The sequence below is a fragment of the Marmota flaviventris genome, chromosome 9 (genome assembly GCF_047511675.1).
Source record: "Marmota flaviventris isolate mMarFla1 chromosome 9, mMarFla1.hap1, whole genome shotgun sequence".
NCBI classification, from domain to species: domain Eukaryota; kingdom Metazoa; phylum Chordata; class Mammalia; order Rodentia; family Sciuridae; genus Marmota; species Marmota flaviventris.
Genome location: NC_092506.1, coordinates 52311147 through 52330011, shown reverse-complemented (window position 1 = coordinate 52330011; position 18865 = coordinate 52311147). Strand labels below are relative to the sequence as shown.

The following is an 18865-nucleotide window of genomic DNA, read 5'->3' as shown; positions in this document are numbered from 1 at the left end:
TAGCCACCAAAAGCTATAAATTGTTAGAATTTTAGTGATGACCATTCCCACAAAGGGTTAGCCTTTCTGATCCCAACGGAACACAAAAATATTGGCTTTACCTATCACCCCTTTCTAGTAGGTGGGGCCTCTTTCAACAGTGCCCATTAGCATGATGTACTACTGCCTGCCTTGAAGGTTTCTGTAAACCAAGACCAGGTTATTCTTCTCAGGTGGCAGAAGTGTCCCTGCCCAAGTTTTAACATTAGGCCCAGGATTGTGAAAAATCTTCCAAGGCTTGGGAGCATGGGTAAATCCTTAAGGAGTTTCTGAAAAATACATCTTAACCCCCATGATGAACATTTAGTTGAATAAAGATGCCAGATAATTTTACTGGGACAATGGATTTTTCAAGAGGGGATGTGAAATCTTCCTGAGAACAGATTATCAACCTACTTCAGCCTGATGAGAAGATATCAGTTTTGGTTGCTATGCATAGATAGCAACATTCTTCTAAATTCATGAGACTTATGGTCTTTGATTATAGAAACTGTTGATAGTTCTATATAATTCTAATAAACTGACCTGAAAAATTACTCATTTTGTGTCCTATCATAAAAAAAAGTAGATTGCGTTTAAAAGTTCCTAAATCTTCAAACTGAGATGCATCTTCTAACCCTCAAAAGCTAACAATTCCCCACAAAGCTGCAGGTGCTACTGAAAGTCACATAAAAGTACATCAAGTATCACAATGTTTATTGATAGATACAAGTATATAAAATCAGGGCATGAACATGACTTGATAAATTAAGTAGACTTAATTTCAATACTATAATAAGAGGGACCAATTCAAATTCTCACCATTTGTTTCACACCCACAAAAACCACTTCAAGGGCATTAACGATCTCTCAAAACTGATCAGTTTTGTGCAAGTAAACCATGTTTCTTTTAAAAAGACTTGTGCACTTGCCCAGGCTCAAGGATATTAAAATCTAGCACATAAAGCCCATTACTAGAGGTAGAAATACAGGCAATATACTATTACGGCAACAACCATCAATTACAGTTAAGAATTTTTCTGTAACAACCAAATGGATAATCAAATATTGCAACAACTCAAGTATTACTGAGCAAAGTGCATTTCTACAGTATTCAGTGTTGCTATTCAGTTTTCTAACTTAAAACAGCCTATGATAACTGGCAGCAAAGAAGGTCCTTGCAATAGACTGCCTCTGCTTGAGAACTTATGATGTAATTATTGCATGCTGCTAATATACTATCTAAACATTAAAGATACTCCTAAAATATTTGATGGTAGACTATGATTAAGACATTACACTACAAAAAAACCTTATGCAGAAGGAAATCCTAACTGACGTGCTTCTGCTTTAAATATCGTGAAAACATTACAGCGGAATGAATTTTCGCAGTGGTTAGGTCAAATGCAGTTACATCATAGCAACAGTATGTTTTGCACAATTTAAGGCTTTGGCTGGTTCTTTAGTCAGCTTCTTCCTCTGATTCTTCTTCTTCAGCAGTTTCTAGCCAGGTTAGCCACTGATTCACCTGTAAATTAGATTTGTAATTATTATTCAACAGCAGGTTCAAGACATAACCAAAACCAAACATTTACCCAAGGGCAAAAGTCTTAAACCACATTTTGATTACTGCAAACAGCTGCAAATGTACTGTGTAAATCAGCCTTAAGTTTTAATTCAAGGTTAGTATGACATTTGTCCACTTATATTTCAGGAAATCTTTTTAGTCAAGATGATCCCTGTGAGGCTACTCTGTAACCCTTAGGAGTAAGGTTAGAGTTTCCCAAAGGCTGGTCCCCTGGAAAACTACTAAACCAGAACCTTTATACTAAATTCTTTACTTACAGATAGAATAAATTAAAAAATAAACTTCCAATCACCAAAATTGTTTAAGTACTTTTAATACCAAAAAGTTGTCAATCACCTCTAATTCAACATCTTATAAAACCACTAGGATTTAAGCATAACTTCACCTCCTAGCTTTACTTCATGCTGCTAACTGCCCACTTTTAATAGCTTTGAACAGTACAAAATGATATGTGCGAATTAAGAAACTTTCAGGACTATCTTTTGCCTGTATTTTAGTTTAAAAAAGAGAACTAGTGGGGGCTGGGGTTGTAGCTCAGCTGGTAGAGCATTTGCCTTGCACATTTGAGGAACTGGGTTCAATCCTTGGCATTACATAAACACAAATAAAATACAGGTATTTTGTGTGGCTACAAGAGAGTGAGAGCGAGCGAGCGAGCGAGCGCACGCGCGCTAGCACACTACTCATTGAAATACTACCAACGAAACTGGAAAAACAAAAACCAAGAAACCCCAAACCAAATTAAAAATTTACCTGGAACAAAGCCTTGCCTTTTCCTGGAAACTCTTGGGTTATATCTTCTTTCCAAGCCAGGAAAGCTTCTTCTTCAATAATTTCCATGTCATAGAAGTGAACAAAGAAGCGGAGTAACATGCCTAAAAAAAAAAAACCAAAATCCCCACTTAGTGGGCTATCTCATCATGCACTGCCCCTGAACTCCTCATTCCTTTAACACCTGTCATCTCACCTTTTGGGAAATTGCTGTTGTAACAGTGCACCTGCAGAGCATACAGGGCACTGACCTGTAGATCCACATGATCATGAAGGAATTTCTGCATCACTGGCTTGAAAGAAAGAAGCAGTTGTTTTTCCTGCTCTAACTGTTCTTTGGAAGGAGCAGAGGAAGAATCTGTTTCGTCGCTAGGTGGGCTTACTTCACTAGAAATATACTGTAAGAAGCTGGACAAAAAGAAGCCTTTTTAGAACCACAAAGTGAGTTTTTTGGCTCAAGAAACAGACAACTTTTAGCTCCCTGCCTCGCAGACTTATTCTCTAGCAAATAAAACATGGATTTTACTGTTTATAGAAGGCCACTCATCTTACCTAGTCATTAAGATGTTCACAAATCCTTTATCTACATGAAGTTTGGGAGAGATGTTATCTTTAATCCATTTATATATGGTTTGAGGGGATGGATCCAACTTTATTTGCTTCAAAAGTTCCTTCTCCAATTTGAGAAGTGGAAATAAGAAACTCAGTCCCTTTCCTTCCAAAATCTCCAACATGCGGTCCTTATTCTGATCAATTTCTGAAGAGATAAAATAATTCACATCATTGAGTAGCAGTTCACTTTATCCAACTGGCCTGTTTAGAAAGTGCTCTACCACTGAGCTACAACCCCACAACCGCAAAATGAACTCTTAATACATGGATCAAGTAAAAAGATATGATAATCCCCTTTTAAAATAAGATCTTAAGATGTATCCAGGGAAATGTTTATTATTACTTGGAAAGGTAAAGTTGTCTGATCCATATAAATCCACTCAAGTTACCAAGAACCTCTAGGTTTAGTATTAACAAACCAGCATTCTCTTACCTGGGAGCATTTTCTGCATATTGACCTTGCTTTGTTGAAAAAGTTCTGTTAACCATTCTCGATCTTGTAATTTAGCTAATTGCTGAAGACAAAGTAAGAAGAGTGGGAAATGGGTGCCACTCTCCAGTGGTTGAGCTAGTTCTGAAATGCTCACCAGCTCTGAAATGATGGCACGAGCTGCAAACTGTGCTAAATATGATTTCACCAAGGGGATGTCAACCTCCAGTTTGGGGCACTGGTCCAATACGTTCAGGAAAGCCTTAGAAGGAACACACAACAGTCAGTTTGTTACAGTTTTCAATGAGTGGAGAGTTCTTATTACACAATCAGGAAAAGTATTCTACCTGCATGAAGTTGTCACTTGTGGCTATCCCTTCCTGTTTGAGTAAACTGATCAAAGAACTTGCTTTTTCTTTATCTTCATCACTTCTATCTAGTGACAGGATTATTACTTTGCTTAACATCTCAGGAAGAAAGTGTTTAGGAGCTCTCATTTCTCTTACACCATTAACAGCCTCATTTGCATTTCCACTGTTCAAATACTCTGTTACAACAGTTTCCTAAAAAGAATACAATCCAATTACTGTTTGTTTTCTCTATTCCAAATATACCCCAAGAACTAAAGATTATTTATAGAATCACTAGATGCTTACAGTTAGTTTAAGTAGTTCTTCCTTTGACGGTGGTGGCTTTTTGCTAGTCTTGGCAGGCTTTTCCTGGATAAGTGGTGGATTAGTTTTGAGACCAAGCTGAGGTGTCTAAAAGATAAGCAACATGACAGATAAAAGGAACATGTGACATTAGTGGAAGAAAACATGAAGTTAAAAAGGAAGAATGATGTCATACTATGGGGCTCATACCTGTCCCAGAGGTGGTGTTTGAGTGCGTGGTGGTTGTGCACTAGGAGGAATCATGGTTATCTGGGGCTGAAGCTTTGGCACTTGATTTTTATTCATTAAGAATGACTGAGCAGGCCTCAAGCTAATCTGGAATTAAAAACAAACCATACCAGACACCCAAGTTAATACATATAGTTGGCTAACGTTAAATTTAACACTCTAATATCCTAAAATTAATTCTATAGACATGATATAATCTAGGGCAGAAATGTTTCTTAAAAACAAACTAAAAAAAGTGATTCAATGTTAACATAATACATTTAATTTCTGGCAAGAAAATTGAAGACCTGATCCACAGAAAAATAAGATATTGTCATAAACCTTACATTTCCACTGGAATTCTCTTAGGACTAGCATTATTAAAATAAAAACCCAGCAAATTAAATGAAGTTCAGAAAACATCTTGCTTTGTTCTTAAATCACTCTACTTAAAAGGAAACGAGGAACAACATACTGACAACCATTTTCCTCACCCTAACAAAGTCTTGCCCTCATATCTCATAATCTTCGCTCATAGGACGCTGGACATTCAAAGAAAGAAAAAGAAAGACAGAAAAAGAGAGAAAAAAAGAAAAGAACTCCAGCATAAGTCCTCTTAATAACGCGTCTTTTTATAATCATCGGGCAATAGATTTTCTGAATCGACAAACTACCATATATAAGTAACATAGGCAAATGTACCTCATCTGCATTAAGCTGTCCTTTCTTAGAAAACCGAGGTGGCATATCCTTCGACTGTCCTTGCAGCTGTGATAAGAGTCCCTGACTCTGGTTATGGTAGAGCTGGCTTAGCCCCTATTTCAGAAAGGGAGAAAGAAAGTCTAGATAAAAAGGGGGTCCACAAATTATGGTAATCAAGTACCAAAGGGATGAGCCAAGCCATAGGGAAAGCTTAATTGAATTTGCCCAGAGAAAGTAAAAGATGAAACAGGGAAGAATAAAAATCTAGCCTAACTATCAAAGTAATGTGACTTTACTAATCTTAATAAATATTTCACTCAATTTGAAATAACTGCCAAGGATGTAAATTTAGTTTAGAAAGGACACCTAAAATAGCTGTATCTTTATATAAAGAAGCAAAATAAATTGAACATTGCAATATTAACACTTGTTTCCTAATGCCTTCTTACCTGGCTTTTCATAAACTTGCCTCCCATCTCTCCAAACTGTGATTGTGTGGGAGGCATGATGTGTCCCCCATGGCCATTGAAGAGTTGATTTGAACGATGACGTCCCATGGTGGGTGAAAATCTATCCTGGATAACTCCTGGACCAGTACCAATTCCACTACCTTAAAACACACATGGGCAACTCTTAAAAACTCTACTATTAAAAAATTTAGACTAATTTTTTAGTTTAACCAAACTTCTGTTCAAAAATTACCTGGCATTTGTCCAAACATATCAGCAAGCCCTCCAAGTGGGTCCCTATCCATTTTCATCCTGGGTGGCATGAACGGTGCCTCCAGAAAGAAGTCATTTCTCATCCCTTGAGCCATAGGAGCAGGGATAAACACTCCTAGATCCTTTGAAAATGATGTGAATAAGTACTTTCATTTTTGAACACTATTTTACTGAAAACTAAAATTAATATTGGGGAAAACAGAAAAACCTATAGAATGTTAGACTGCTATGTTTCTGTAAGAACTTCCCACTGACAATCTCAAATAAGAGGGTTTGTGTCCCTGTGCTACTACAAAAATACTTAAAGTCTACTTGATTAAATACACACATATCATCTTACTTTTACTGCATCTTGACGGATTTGATTGATCGTCTTTGGTCCATTGTCAAGAAAAGCCTTGCGAGGAACCCAGTGGTGTTCTCGCAACTCTACGGTATCCTGTAATTTAAAAGTGTAAATTTCATTTTCATATTCCTGAACAGAAAAACTCAGCTTTAACAACGTATTCAAACAAACCAGTTTTACCTGCAGCAGGAAACGAATCCTCGCTGGCAATTCCTTACTTAACATCAAGGAGCACATTCGGGCAAAGTACTGATCCATTAAGGACTGATAAAAGAGAAAAATACGTAATTGAAAGAACTAAAATAAATGTGTACTGTCTTAGGCTTTTAAGACTCCTAAAGTATCACCAAGGTAAATGACCATGGCAACCCCCTTTAATGTCAAAAAATAAAGTACATATACTGCTTTCATCAGCAACGTACACACCTTAGCTCGTTCATGGTCTAATCTGGGTCCCACTGTCCTCATTATCTGACAGAGGCACTCCAAATCCTCTCCCATATCTTTGAGTTGGACTCTCTTCTTCTTTTCCAAAAGCTACCAAAAGAATGAAAGGCCCCATGTTGACAAAATTTTAGTTATTCTGGGTTATGTAGTAGTTCGCTTAGCACTGATCCATTCATAGTTCCTATAGCATCTAGTACAGTTTTGTTTCAAGGCAATCCCTTCAAAACAAGCAGTTCTGATGTGGGCAATCAGTTCAACATCTACTTTATAAAACACATGCCATATTTTCATATTAAATATTGTTCTACAGCATTTAGTTTTGTTGGCCATCTAAATAAATATTTCACTAACCATCCACTAACTTGTTTTTTAGTTGTAGTTGGACACAACACCTTATTTCTTTTTAAGTGGGGCTGAAGATCAAACCCAGGGCCTCACACATGCTAGGCGAGTGCTCCACTGCTGAGCCATAGCCCCACTGAGTCTACTTTCTAAGACGGCACAAAACAATTATAATTGACTCAATTCCTCCCAAAGATGCTCTCATTGATTATCTTAATTTAAGTGTAAATTCCCAGTAATACTTACTGTTTTGATGCACTTATGAAGGATAGATTCATGAATAAGATCAAGCTTGCCAAGTTCTCCAATGAATTTGATGTTCCCCAACATCTTGATCTTAGCAATGGCTCTCTGTTCCTCCTCCTCAGGGAGGAGGGGATTTTCACGCTTATCATAGACTAAAGGGGGAAAAGAATAAAGCCAACACTTAGAATTAGGTTGAAAATATACTGTACGTAATTAGTATCAAATATTATTTTTTGGTGTGGTGCAGGGGATCAAACACAGACCCTTGCTTATGCTAAAGAAGCACTCTACATTGAGTTACATCCCAGCCCTCAAATATAAACAAATTCTTACCATCAACATTTCTGGTTCGGTTTTCAAATTCATCTTGTAATTTGGAAATTAGGAGGCGTCTGAATGTCTGAAAATAAAAGGCACAGGCTTTATTAATGATATCTTTCAAATCAATTTTAAAATAAGCAAATAAAAGTCACCACATACTGTGCTTTGCTTCTGTCCCGGCTGACCCTCTGCTGCTGGGCCATCAAAGTTTGGTGCATCTTCTGCCAATCGCAGACATAGCTGAGCATACAGTGAGCTATACTTTGGCTCTTCTAGGGCTTTGTCCACAATCTACAGAGAAAGTCATTTATAAAAATAAATAAATCAACTGGCAGCTTTTCAAACAAGTCCTTTTATGACCATTTTTTGGGGGTAGTCTTAAATTTCACGACAGATTATTTATTTCTCTTTGCTTCTTTTATTGTTAAAAAGACCTCATGTATTCTCATTCCTTCCCCTACCACCAAGTTGGAAAAGACACTGGAAGGCTGGGGATGTAGCTCAGTGGTAGAGCACTTGCCTAGCACAGGAGGCCAGAGGTTCAAAGGGGGGGTGGTGGTACTGGGGTGTGTGTATGTGTGGAAAAAGGCACTAATAATCTGTTGCTATCATACAATTAATTTCTACAAAAGGAAAACAAATAGCTTGCTGATAGCCCTTTGAACACAGTATAAACAACTTAAACTTCACTCTTAAATCTCATGACAAAGCTAATAGTTCTGTTTTTATTACTATCAGCATTCAGAAACACATGTCCATCTAACTCAGACCTCAGGGTTAAGATATGATTAAAGGTAAAAACAAACAAAAAAACAACCTAGGGTTAATATTTTTGTCTTCCCAAGTTTCCAACATTTAAAACTTACCAGCAGTATGACCCCTTTAAGGATGAGTTTAGACTCTACACCCACATTGAGGAGCTCAAGGCATAGCTTGTCAAACTTTTCAGGAGTAAGCTTATTGAGTATGCTGGGGAAAAAAGAATCACATTTGAAATATCAGCAAACAGAATAAAGGTTCTTCCTTGTCACTGTTATTTAGACTACAGTATCTGTCAAATTGGGGGTTCCCAGCTGTCTGACAACAAACCTTTTTCAAAACTAAGAGCACAAAGGCCTCTCATTATCAGGGACTAAATAGAGACCATTAGCTTCGATAGTTATACTCCCTACTATAATGGGGTTACACACTAAGCCAAGATGGAAATGCCAGGACAACAGGCTTATGGCTATAACCAACTGACCAGAACCAACAGTACAAATACTGACGTGATTCTCTTCAGTTTAAGACTATTTGGGATACTGTGAACATTAACATTCACTAAAATATATTCTTGGGCTGGGGTTGTGGCTCAGTGGTAGAGCGCTCACCTAGCACGTATGAGGCCCTGGGTTCGATCCTCAGCACCACATAAAAATAAATAAATAAAATAAAGGTACTGTGTCCAACTACAACTAAAAAAATAAACATTTAGAAAAAAATATGCTCTCTGGGCACGAACATTACCTTATGAATAGTATAACATATACACTATGTAAATACAGCTAATCTATACGTCTTCTTATGAAAGCAGATTTAAAACTTACCCTCTTACTTTCCTGAAGATTGCATCATGTCGTTCTTTTTCATTTGCGGAGTTGTTTGCTGCGGAGTTGTCATCTCGTCTAGTGCTTCGTGCAGGAATCCATTTCTGAGCGTTTTGCCCTGGGGTTTTCCCCAGGAACTCGCTAATTAACGTCAAAAAAGAGACTCATAAATCAAGAAAATGTGAAACAGCAGCCAGTTACACACCAAATCTCACACTGATCAGAAACTCTACCAAACAGAAAAATCTATGCTATGCTTTCTCTACTTGCCCCACCACAAAGTAACTCTGGAAATCATTGATTCTCAAATAGTATGGTATATCAGAATCATTCACAGGGCTTCATAAAACAGATTACTGGGCCCACTCCCAGTTTTGCTTTAGCAGGTTTGGGGTAGTGCCTAAGAATTTTCATTTCCAGTATATATTCTCAGATGATGTTAATGCAGGTGGTCCAGGAGCCACACCTTGAGAACACTAATATCTTGTGATCATATTCCATATAAAACACCTTCATGAATAATAACTGATCTCAAAAAATAACATCATTAAAAATAACCCAAGAATAAGCAGTTTCAGAGTCCCAACTCACATTAGATGATCTATTTAAGGGATGATCAAGAGTTAATCTACTATTAAGCTGATGTTTTTACATGTTTACCATACCTGTTGCCAGCAGTCTTGGGATAGTGCTGAGGTGCACCCCTACTTCCTCCTCCGCCCGAAGAAGCACTATTTAAAAAAAAAGTTTTTTCTTCATTATACCAATCATGTCTCATTCTAAAGGAATAAAGATTATTTTTTAAAAAATACTTCAGAAATTACACCACAGATGAACTTGGGCCTTGAGAAAACACTAATAATTGCATTTATTCTTTGAGAAAACTGTCATAAAACAAAAACAAAAACAAACTTAAGGACTTTAAAAATTGTAGCATGTTAAGTCAGAATTATTTAGTGTAGTGACTTCTTATTTTGTGATCACTTTTCCAAACCATCCGCCTAAAGAAATCTACACATACCTGAAACGAGAAGCACCCCCTTCTGCAATCGCACTCTCCACTTTGGCGGCTTGACAACGAAGAATCTTCAAAAGAATAATATTAATGGATAGGGTGGGGAAGGGAGGGGATGGTAGAAATGAAAAACCTAGAATGAGAAAGAGCATCAAAATTAGACATTTCTAACACACAGATCTATAAACCTTCATTCAATAAATTATTTCAGATCCTGGCACTGCAGCTGATTTAACTTTCACTGCATTGCAGGTCTCATAACACTAAAAATAGAACGTACTCAAAAAACAAATGGGCAGAATTTTTTTTTGTTGTTTAAGAAACTGCCGGCTGCTCAAGGACGCAAGACCAGCCCTCGAAGACACACAAGAACTCAAACTGCTCAAAACCAAGCCACATGCTACTATCTTTAAAACTTAAAAGATAACTTATCAACACCTAGAGCACTAGATGGGAAATGTCTGCTCTCATAATTGTGCTGCCTCGGTGGCGAGCCGCACCGCCTGGACAAGGCCTAAGGCGGCTCCGCTGCTTTCCTCACGGCCCGTCCCTTCTCCTCGCAGAAGGCATGTTGTGTTAAGACTCGCCGACGGCCCAGGCGTGCAGGCACTCGGCAGACGGAAGACCAGGGCCACAACATGGCAGCAAAACCTCCGCCCCGTTTTCCCTTACTGGGAACAATAGGGCAGCGGATTCCTCCGACCCCAGCTGGAGTTAGGTAAGTGCTACCGACAGGCGCCTCGCGAGGCCGTGGGTCCCTCGGCGGGAGCAGCGGCGGAGGCCGCCCCCGCCGGCTCAGCGCCCGGCTCTTTGTTCTCGGGGCAGGAAGGCGGCCTCCGGCCCACCCGCCGCCTCTGGGTAGGCCCCCTCCCACCCATAAATCCCCCGGGACTGACAGCCGCCTCGCCATTGCCTCCGCGGGCCGACAAAGGGGCCCAAGCCCTCACCCTCTGCCTCCCCCCACGAAGGGCAGCCGGCCGACAGGCCCCGCTTAACTTCGCCCCGCCGGGAGGCCGGGCTCCGGGACTCCTGCGCGTCGCTGGTCCCCCGCCAACGGCTGGGCCCTTCCCGCGGCCCATCGCCCTCCCGCCACGGCGCGCGCCGGCGCCCGCGCCACGCTCGCCCGCCGCCCAAGCACACCGTGCCTCGGCCCGCCTGGCCTACGTCGGCGCACCCTGCCAACACCCGACACGAAGCGTAGTCAAGCTGCAGTTTTTCTTCTACTCCATCAGAAACGGCAAAGGAGAGCAAAAGCCAGGAATTTCCAGGTGCCCCAAGTACAGAGGAAACACTAAAATAGGGTCGCCCCGCCCGGTTCCGCCTGCGGCCGCCATTTTGTACCACTCGAGAAGAAGCGGCCGGGGACGGCGGCCATTTTAGAGCGCTCCGCTCGGCGGCGGCGACTCCACTCACCTTCACCGAGAACTCAGCAGCTGCCACCAGCTGCTGCCTCCTCAGGATCCGGTCGTCGGGGACGGGGAAGGGAGGGGGAAGGGGAACGGAAAACAAAAAAGGGGGAGGGAAGGGGGAGGAAGGAGTCGGGGACGGCTTGAAACTCTCAGCTCAAAGGAGTCCCTGCTGCAGCCACCACCCGGTACCAGCCGCCACCTCCATAGAGCTCCGACTCGCTGCTGGCGCTGAGGCGTGTCAGAAGCCGAACTTATCACTCTGGGGCAGCCGAACCCACCAGAGCCGCCCCGAATGGCTCCTTCGCCACCCAATCAGCAGCCTTGCTGCCATCTGCCACCAATCCGCGCAGGGCGGCGGGGAGGAGCCAGAGGGCCAAGCTCGGTTGCGGCGCAGCCCCGCCGCAGTGCGCAAAGCCTTATTCGCGAAGGCTCTGGGACCAAGCCAGTGGCGTAAGGGGAGCCGAGCGTTGTTGAGTTGCGGGCCGCTTGCGTAAAAGCTGGAGAGCCCTTTTGAGTGCGTTGGTGTGGTTGCCTCGTCTTCCTGCATAGGCTCTTTGTTCCCAGAATCCGGATCCCGAGCTCGAGTTGTACACGATTCTTTTCCCTCCTCGTTTTTGCTGCTGCAACCTGGGAAGAAAACGCACGATTTTCCTACCTCACCCAACCCCTGTCCGTGGCGTGTCTGAGCACTGATTTCCCTGGCGCCCCTAGGGAGCTGAGATTGACCAGCGCGGGCCAGGCGTCCTGGGACCAGCCTGCAGCGTTGAGGCCTGGCGCCCCCGGGGCGCCGCGCGGGGAATCGCTACCTGTCTTCAGGTCCTCGGTTTCGGCAGGCTTAGGGGTGGGGGATCCGGGGATAGGGCTGAGGAGAGGAGACGAAAGCGAAAAGCCCCAGTGCGGAAAGAAAACATTAAGCTCTTTATTGGCCTGCCGTCTACAAAGTGAATGAGAAAGAGATGAAAGGAAGGGGCTTATTGTCCTGGTACCTCTGGTTAGAAACAGCTTTCCGCAAAGGAACGTCCGGCCACCGGTCACCGAGGAATGCTCAGAATATGCCAGACTTGTTCTGAAGAAGTGTTGGTAGAGCGCGGGGCGCTTGGAGGGTTTTAAATTGCTCACTCTTGGTTTTTGTTTTTTTCTTTAAAGCACAGTGAAAACTGTTAGCAGTTTTATTTCCATTTTATATAAAGTCCACGTTAAGACACAGGGTTAGGCTTTTCAAAGCTGGCAGGTTGAACTATATTTCTCAGGTAATATATTAAAGGAGAGGGTAAGTGTTCCACCGTTTGCGACATTTTAGCTTTACAAAAATGGAGTCATGTTTCTATATATTTTAACAACAGAAATGTCCCCTTCTCCATTTTGAGCACAGTTCTTGATACAATGTAATCAAAAGAAAAACTGTGTGTTATCGTGAATGACTTAGTGTCCAATGGAGGGCAGGATTTTCAAAGACCCAAACTTAGGTTTGACATGTCAAAACAGCTCTAGGTGTTCCAAGTACCTAGTCCTGAATACCGTTTTCATAACAGTTGCACTATCCTGAACATTTAAATCTGATAATAGAAGGGAGTGGTGTGGTTCTGAAGGTTTTTGACACAATTCTGCATTTTTAGATTTTTGCTATGGAATAGGAAAAATTCCCCACCTTATTGTTACTATAATTATTGCTATTAAATCAATTTCACTTTATTTTTAAGAACCAGAAAAAAGCATTTTTATTCATAAACTTAGTTGTGTGTTAAAAAAAAAAGGAAACATTTTTGGGAAAGATGCAAATTTTGTTTCAAATACAAAAGGTTTCATGTTATAATTTCAGGATACTTCTAGCTTCAAAATAATACCAGAATAATATTTGTTTATACTTTTTTGTAGGATTTTGCAGTTGCAAAAAATACTTTCATATGTGTATTTTTACACAACTGGTTTACATTCCTCATGTCTGATAATGAATACATTTATCTGATAGTGAGAATGGGCTTCAGAAACACTATAGTAACCTAGACATCAAAGTGAGTAGTTACTTAGCCCTAAAACCTGAATGTTCTAATAATTAAGGAACTTGAAACTGAATGATTAAAAATGAAAAAGATTTTACTTAATCTTTAATGTTTGCTACTAGTAAATCCCTCTGCTATAGGCTTTTAAAATATGAGTGTTTGTGAGAAACTGGACTGGGAAGGAGTAACCCAAAGTAGCAAAGAAAAAGTAAAAATGTAGATAAAACACAATTTTTTATTTACCTTTCAATCAGTGGGGATAAAAATATTTTCACAATTTCAAATGTTTCCATCACATGTTGGATACCTGAAAATTCAAGTCATTGTCTGGAATTTAAAAATTTAGTTCATAGAAAACTGAACTAAACATACTTCCAACTGCTAGTTTTACACTTCTATTTTGTCAGCTTTCTATAAGGCTAAAAAAAAAAAAAAAAAACCATGAAAGAGTCCTGTCTTGTTAACATATATTTTTGCATTGTTTTAACAAATGTTATATGCTGGTAGTTATTCCAGTGCATACTACTTCTACAGCATTTCTATCCTCTGTGCTGAAGGATTCCCTAATCATACATCTTCCAATCTAAATCCAATACTGAATTTCTAACAGCTTATTGATCAGAGAGGCAAATCTGCAGCCATATTTAGTTTGGGCCACATTAGTGTTTTTTGTTTTTGTACTGGGGATTGAACCCAGTACAAAACCAGTTTGAACCAGTAAGTCACATCCCCATCCCTTTTTATTGTTTTGTTTAGAGACCGGGTCTTTCTGAGTTACTGAGGTTGGCTTTCAACTTACTATCCTCCTGCTTCAGCCACACCAGCCACTGGTATTACAGATGAGCGCTATTGCGCTCACAACCCAGTAGTGTTGACGCTTGAATTAATTGACATTTAAGTATTAGGAGATTGTATATATGAATCCAGATTTCCATCTTTTCAGAAAAAGTCTTTAAGAAGTGGCAATAATGGGCCTGAAATTCACACAGGGCAACAGTATAGCAGGATAGGAGCCTCTTGTATGTTTTCCTCTTGGAGCTGGGTATGTAGCTCAGTGGTAGAGCATTTGCCTTGCATATGTGAGGAGGCCCTGGGTTTGATCCCTATCATTGAAGAAAAAGATTATTTTCTATAGTCAAATCTAACTTGATTCAGTCATTTATGTTCTTGTCTGGACTTCTTTGTAGCCACTTTGCTTTTTCTTAGTTGCTTGTTCAAATTCACCAGATTCAATATGTAGCGGATCATCTTCCTATTTTAAGGAAAAGGAGTCAGACCCACTGAGGTGGAATATCTTCTCTACAACTTGCTGTGTAACGTTGAGCAACTTCTTTAATTGCTTTCTTGTCTTCAGTTTTTGAATTTATAAAATGGTAATGATGATGGTATCTATAGAGTTGTAAAGATTAAATGAGATAAAGCACACAGAGAAGACCCTGACATAGTAGTTAATGTTGGTTATCATATTGTCAATAATCATGAGTAACCAGCTGTTTCACAATGTATTATGCTAGAAATTTGACTTTATATTTTCTCTTTCCTTTTGATCAGGTTTAATATTCAATCTACTATTGAGTTCTGGTATTACTTTTCTTTTCTCTAAATGTTTCTTTCACTCATCTTCTTCCCTATAGTGTTATTGCATGCATGCTTATCCAGGCCTTAGAAGTTTTTTTCCTGAATTATTGAAAAATCCTTGTTTGCTTGCTCCAGTCTTTTCCCTCTAGTCTGTATACTCATGTTAGTCTTCCCTAAAACATTCCCTCCCAACATATCATTACTATATTTAATAATCTTGATGCTTCACTGTTTTCTACATCTGTTGAACTCAACCTTGGCTGTACAGTAGAATCACTTGGGGACTGCATCTAAGGTCAGACAATCAAGTTCAGACAAGTACGAATATCTGAAATCCATAATCTAGAAATCAATAGTATTTAAAGGTCTCCATGTATTTCTTTCTTTCTTTTTTTCTTTTTAGGTATACATGACAGTAGAGTGTATTTTGACATATTGTACAAACATACAGTCTAACTTATTCTAATTAGGATCCCATTCTTGTGGTTGTACATAATGTGGAGTTTCACTGGCCATATATTCATGTATGAACATAGGAAAGTTATGTCTGATTCATTCTATTGTCTTTCCTATTCCCAACCCCCCTTCCTTCTTTTCATTCCCCTTTGTCTAATCTGCTGAATTTCTAATGTGCAGTCAAGGGTTGAGAATCTCTATATCAGGTCAGAGCATTATAGAAAATTAACATTATTGTTGAAGAAAACCTTAGGAAAAGGAAACTGCATTCCAGAAAAGAAAAGGGGTGTTTCCCAAGGAGGGAAACAGGCATTAGAAACCAGGGATCTCAAGTCATATGCTTTTACTTGGCTTTCAAGTCCTTCATATTCTGTTCCTCTTTCATTGGTCTTATTTTTCACCACTCCCAGACACCCAATCTTCTTTTGGGGAGCCTGTTAGATTGGTATGGCTACCCCTAAAAATTCATTCCTACTAATGTCCTATTGCTTGCAATTTGAGGCTACTCTCATTTATTCCTTCTACTGATTCATTCCTGACACAGATATTAGTGTTAAAATTTCATTAGCTCGGGGCTGAGGTTGTGGCTTAGTGGTACACCTAGCATGTGTGAGGCACTGGGTTCAATCCTCAGCACCACATATAAATAAAAAAATGAAGGTACATCAACATCTATAAAATATTTTAAAAATTTTTCATTAGCTCTCCCCTAACTGAATAGCATCTGAATTCCTTAGTTTGGTATAAAAGGCCCTTTGTAATCTGGCTTCAGACTACTTCATCTCTCCTTCATTCCCACAGTTAACCCTAATCTAATTTTATGATACTCAAACTTTGCTCCATTTTAACACCAGTGTTAAATATTATATGATTAAAATTTATTGGTCTTTGCCCATTTGGAAGAAAAATAAATACATTTAGTTACTATACTAGTGGCTAAGCAAGGAGCTTAGATGTAACCTGTTTTCAAGGAGCTCACAATTTAGACAAAGACAAAATAAATACACTAGTTACAAACAAGAGAAGGAATGGGTGAAATCAATGATAAATGGGACAACCAAGAAAAAAATGCTATAAGATTTCATAAATGGCTTTGGTGGACGGTGTCAGCGTCCTCTGCAGCAGGGTCCGCCGCGCTCCAGCTATTTTTTCCCAAAGGAAAGCTCACTGCCTCATATGCTTCAAGAATGGCTCTCCCTATCATTGTAAAATGGGGTGAACAGGAATATTCAGTGACCACACTTTCAGAAGATGATACTGTGCTAGAACTCAAACAGTTTCTCAAGACACTTACAGGAGTGCTGCCAGAACGCCAAAAGTTACTTGGACTCAAAGTTAAAGGCAAACCTGCAGAAAATGATGTTAAGCTTGGAGCTCTCAAACTGAAACCAAATACTAAAATCATGATGATGGGAACTCGTGAGGAGAGCTTGGAAGATGTCTTAGGTCCACCCCCTGACAATGATGATGTTGTCAATGACTTTGATATTGAAGATGAAGTCGTTGAAGTAGAAAATAGGGAAGAAAACCTACTGAAAATTTCTCGCAGAGTGAAAGAATACAAAGTGGAAATATTAAATCCTCCCAGAGAAGGAAAAAAGCTTTTGGTACTAGATGTTGATTATACATTATTTGACCATAGGTCTTGTGCAGAGACTGGTGTAGAATTAATGAGGCCATATCTTCATGAATTTCTAACATCTGCATATGAAGATTATGACATTGTTATTTGGTCTGCAACAAATATGAAGTGGATTGAAGCTAAAATGAAAGAGCTGGGCGTGAGCACAAATGCAAATTACAAGATTACCTTCATGTTGGACAGTGCTGCTATGATAACGGTGCATACTCCAAGAAGAGGATTAATAGATGTAAAGCCTCTTGGTGTTATATGGGGAAAGTTTTCCGAGTTTTACAGCAAAAAGAACACCATTATGTTTGATGACATAGGAAGAAATTTTCTAATGAATCCACAAAATGGACTAAAGATAAGGCCTTTTATGAAAGCACACCTAAATTGAGATAAGGACAAAGAACTTCTAAAATTAACTCAGTACCTCAAGGAAATAGCAAAATTCGATGACTTTTTGGAGCTAAATCACAAATATTGGGAAAGGTATCTCTCCAAGAAGCAAGGACAGTAGTTACAAGTTATACTGGCAGTTATTGAAGATACTTGAGATCCATGAACTTTTTGCTTTTATGCTAGAAATCATTATGATAGTGCTGGACACTGAAGCAAATACCAGACTGCTTATCCTTTGGTCTTCCAGTTTTTTGTAAATTTAATTTTATATTTTTTGAAGATCATAGCAATAGGCTAAAAAAATTCTTTCTCCCCTCATATGAATATGCTGTTTGAAAAATATTTTCTCCAGCATTGATTACTGAGATGTTTTCCACCAAAAAAAAAAAAAAAAAAAAAAGGAAAAAAAGGAAGACAAAGACAAGTGAAGAAAAACTTACTCAACAGTGTCATTTTGTGACTTGGGGAACAGGTTATGTCTTGTGTTTTAACTTCATTGTGTTATCGATTGCCTAAATCTAAGGCCAGACCCATCTTGAAACTAGGGCTTTTCCCTTAATGACCAAAAAAAAAAAAAAAAAAAAAAATAGAACCTAGTTTGTTATGATTAAAATTACCAGGAATTTTTATTCTTTTGTCACAAAATTTTTCTTCTGTATTTCACTAGTTACAGCTCTAAATTCTGAGCTGTCTCACTTTGGCCTGTGTGTGTGTCAGTGTTCTTTAAGTAAAAACTGGAGAACATCAGTTGTGATACAGACATGTCCTCGTATGAGAAATAGAAAACGTAAGACTGAATAATAAAATTAAGGGGCAAGAGTGTTTCTTTTTGTGGCTAAGTAGGAGCACTTGTGCCTGAACCATTGTCATAAAAGCAGTTTAAGGCAATAAACTTTAAAATGGGATATATTACCCACCAATTAGCTCTAAAAAGCATGAACAAAATGTTTTTGTTCTGTTCCAGCTCTATCTTGTCTAAGTGCTAACACTGTGTTTCAGTGAAAATATCTAGCCATAAGATTAAAAAATATATCATTTGCAATGCTTAAGCCTGCAGATATGTAATGTGACCATTGTTTCGTGTTGACAGTATTGCTTTAATACAGTTCTTGTATTTGGAAGGAATTGATCCTTTTAAATAAACATGGTGTATATTGTTCTTATGGGACTATTTCAGTGGTATAAATATCTTTTCTTAAAAAAATAAATATCTTTTCTTAAAAAAAAAAAAAAGATTTCATAAATGGCTTAACAGGAGATGAGGCTGTGGCCATCCTTTGTTTAGCACCAGAATGAGATGATAATTGACTACATAGGCAAAGAAAATTCTTGAACATATGAGAACTATGATCATTTTTGTTTAAAGCCA

At 39.2% G+C, this 18865-nt stretch overlaps 1 protein-coding gene, 1 non-coding gene and 1 pseudogene across 2 annotated transcripts; 1 reads left to right on the top strand and 2 right to left on the bottom strand.

Moving 5' to 3' along the window:
- Window positions 1–714: 714 nt before the first annotated feature.
- Window positions 715–13729, bottom strand: Eif4g2 (eukaryotic translation initiation factor 4 gamma 2). The gene is made up of 25 exons (XM_071616962.1): window positions 13680–13729; window positions 12192–12298; window positions 11715–12063; window positions 10873–11477; window positions 10034–10160; window positions 9678–9743; window positions 9013–9153; window positions 8293–8395; window positions 7586–7717; window positions 7439–7505; window positions 7106–7257; window positions 6497–6607; window positions 6251–6334; window positions 6065–6163; window positions 5705–5846; window positions 5452–5612; window positions 5003–5116; window positions 4283–4408; window positions 4076–4180; window positions 3767–3982; window positions 3423–3681; window positions 2930–3134; window positions 2574–2785; window positions 2360–2481; window positions 715–1546 (listed from the first exon to the last, which is right to left on the bottom strand). The coding sequence occupies exons 1-25, from the start codon at window positions 13727–13729 to the stop codon at window positions 1481–1483; spliced, it is 3921 nt and encodes a 1306-aa protein (XP_071473063.1). The 3' UTR covers window positions 715–1480.
- On the bottom strand, window positions 4807–4949 carry LOC114098289 (small nucleolar RNA SNORD97). Its single transcript, XR_003583723.1, has one exon. It is a non-coding gene; the product is annotated as a small nucleolar RNA SNORD97 (small nucleolar RNA).
- On the top strand, window positions 13479–18672 carry LOC114098187 (ubiquitin-like domain-containing CTD phosphatase 1 pseudogene; annotated as a pseudogene).
- Window positions 18673–18865: the final 193 nt, after the last annotated feature.

What these genes read in the sequence shown, in the direction of transcription:
- Eif4g2 (XM_071616962.1), bottom strand. Translation starts at nt 13,729, where the DNA reads ATGGAAACATTTGAAATTGTGAAAATATTTTTATCCCCACTGATTGAA. An exon ending in CCGAACCAGAAATGTTGATG is followed by an intron (nt 7,258 to 7,438) that starts GTAAGAATTTGT and finishes TTCCCCCTTTAG; the next exon opens with TCTATGATAAGCGTGAAAAT. An exon ending in GTGAACATCTTAATGACTAG is followed by an intron (nt 2,786 to 2,929) that starts GTAAGATGAGTG and finishes CTTTTTGTCCAG; the next exon opens with CTTCTTACAGTATATTTCTA.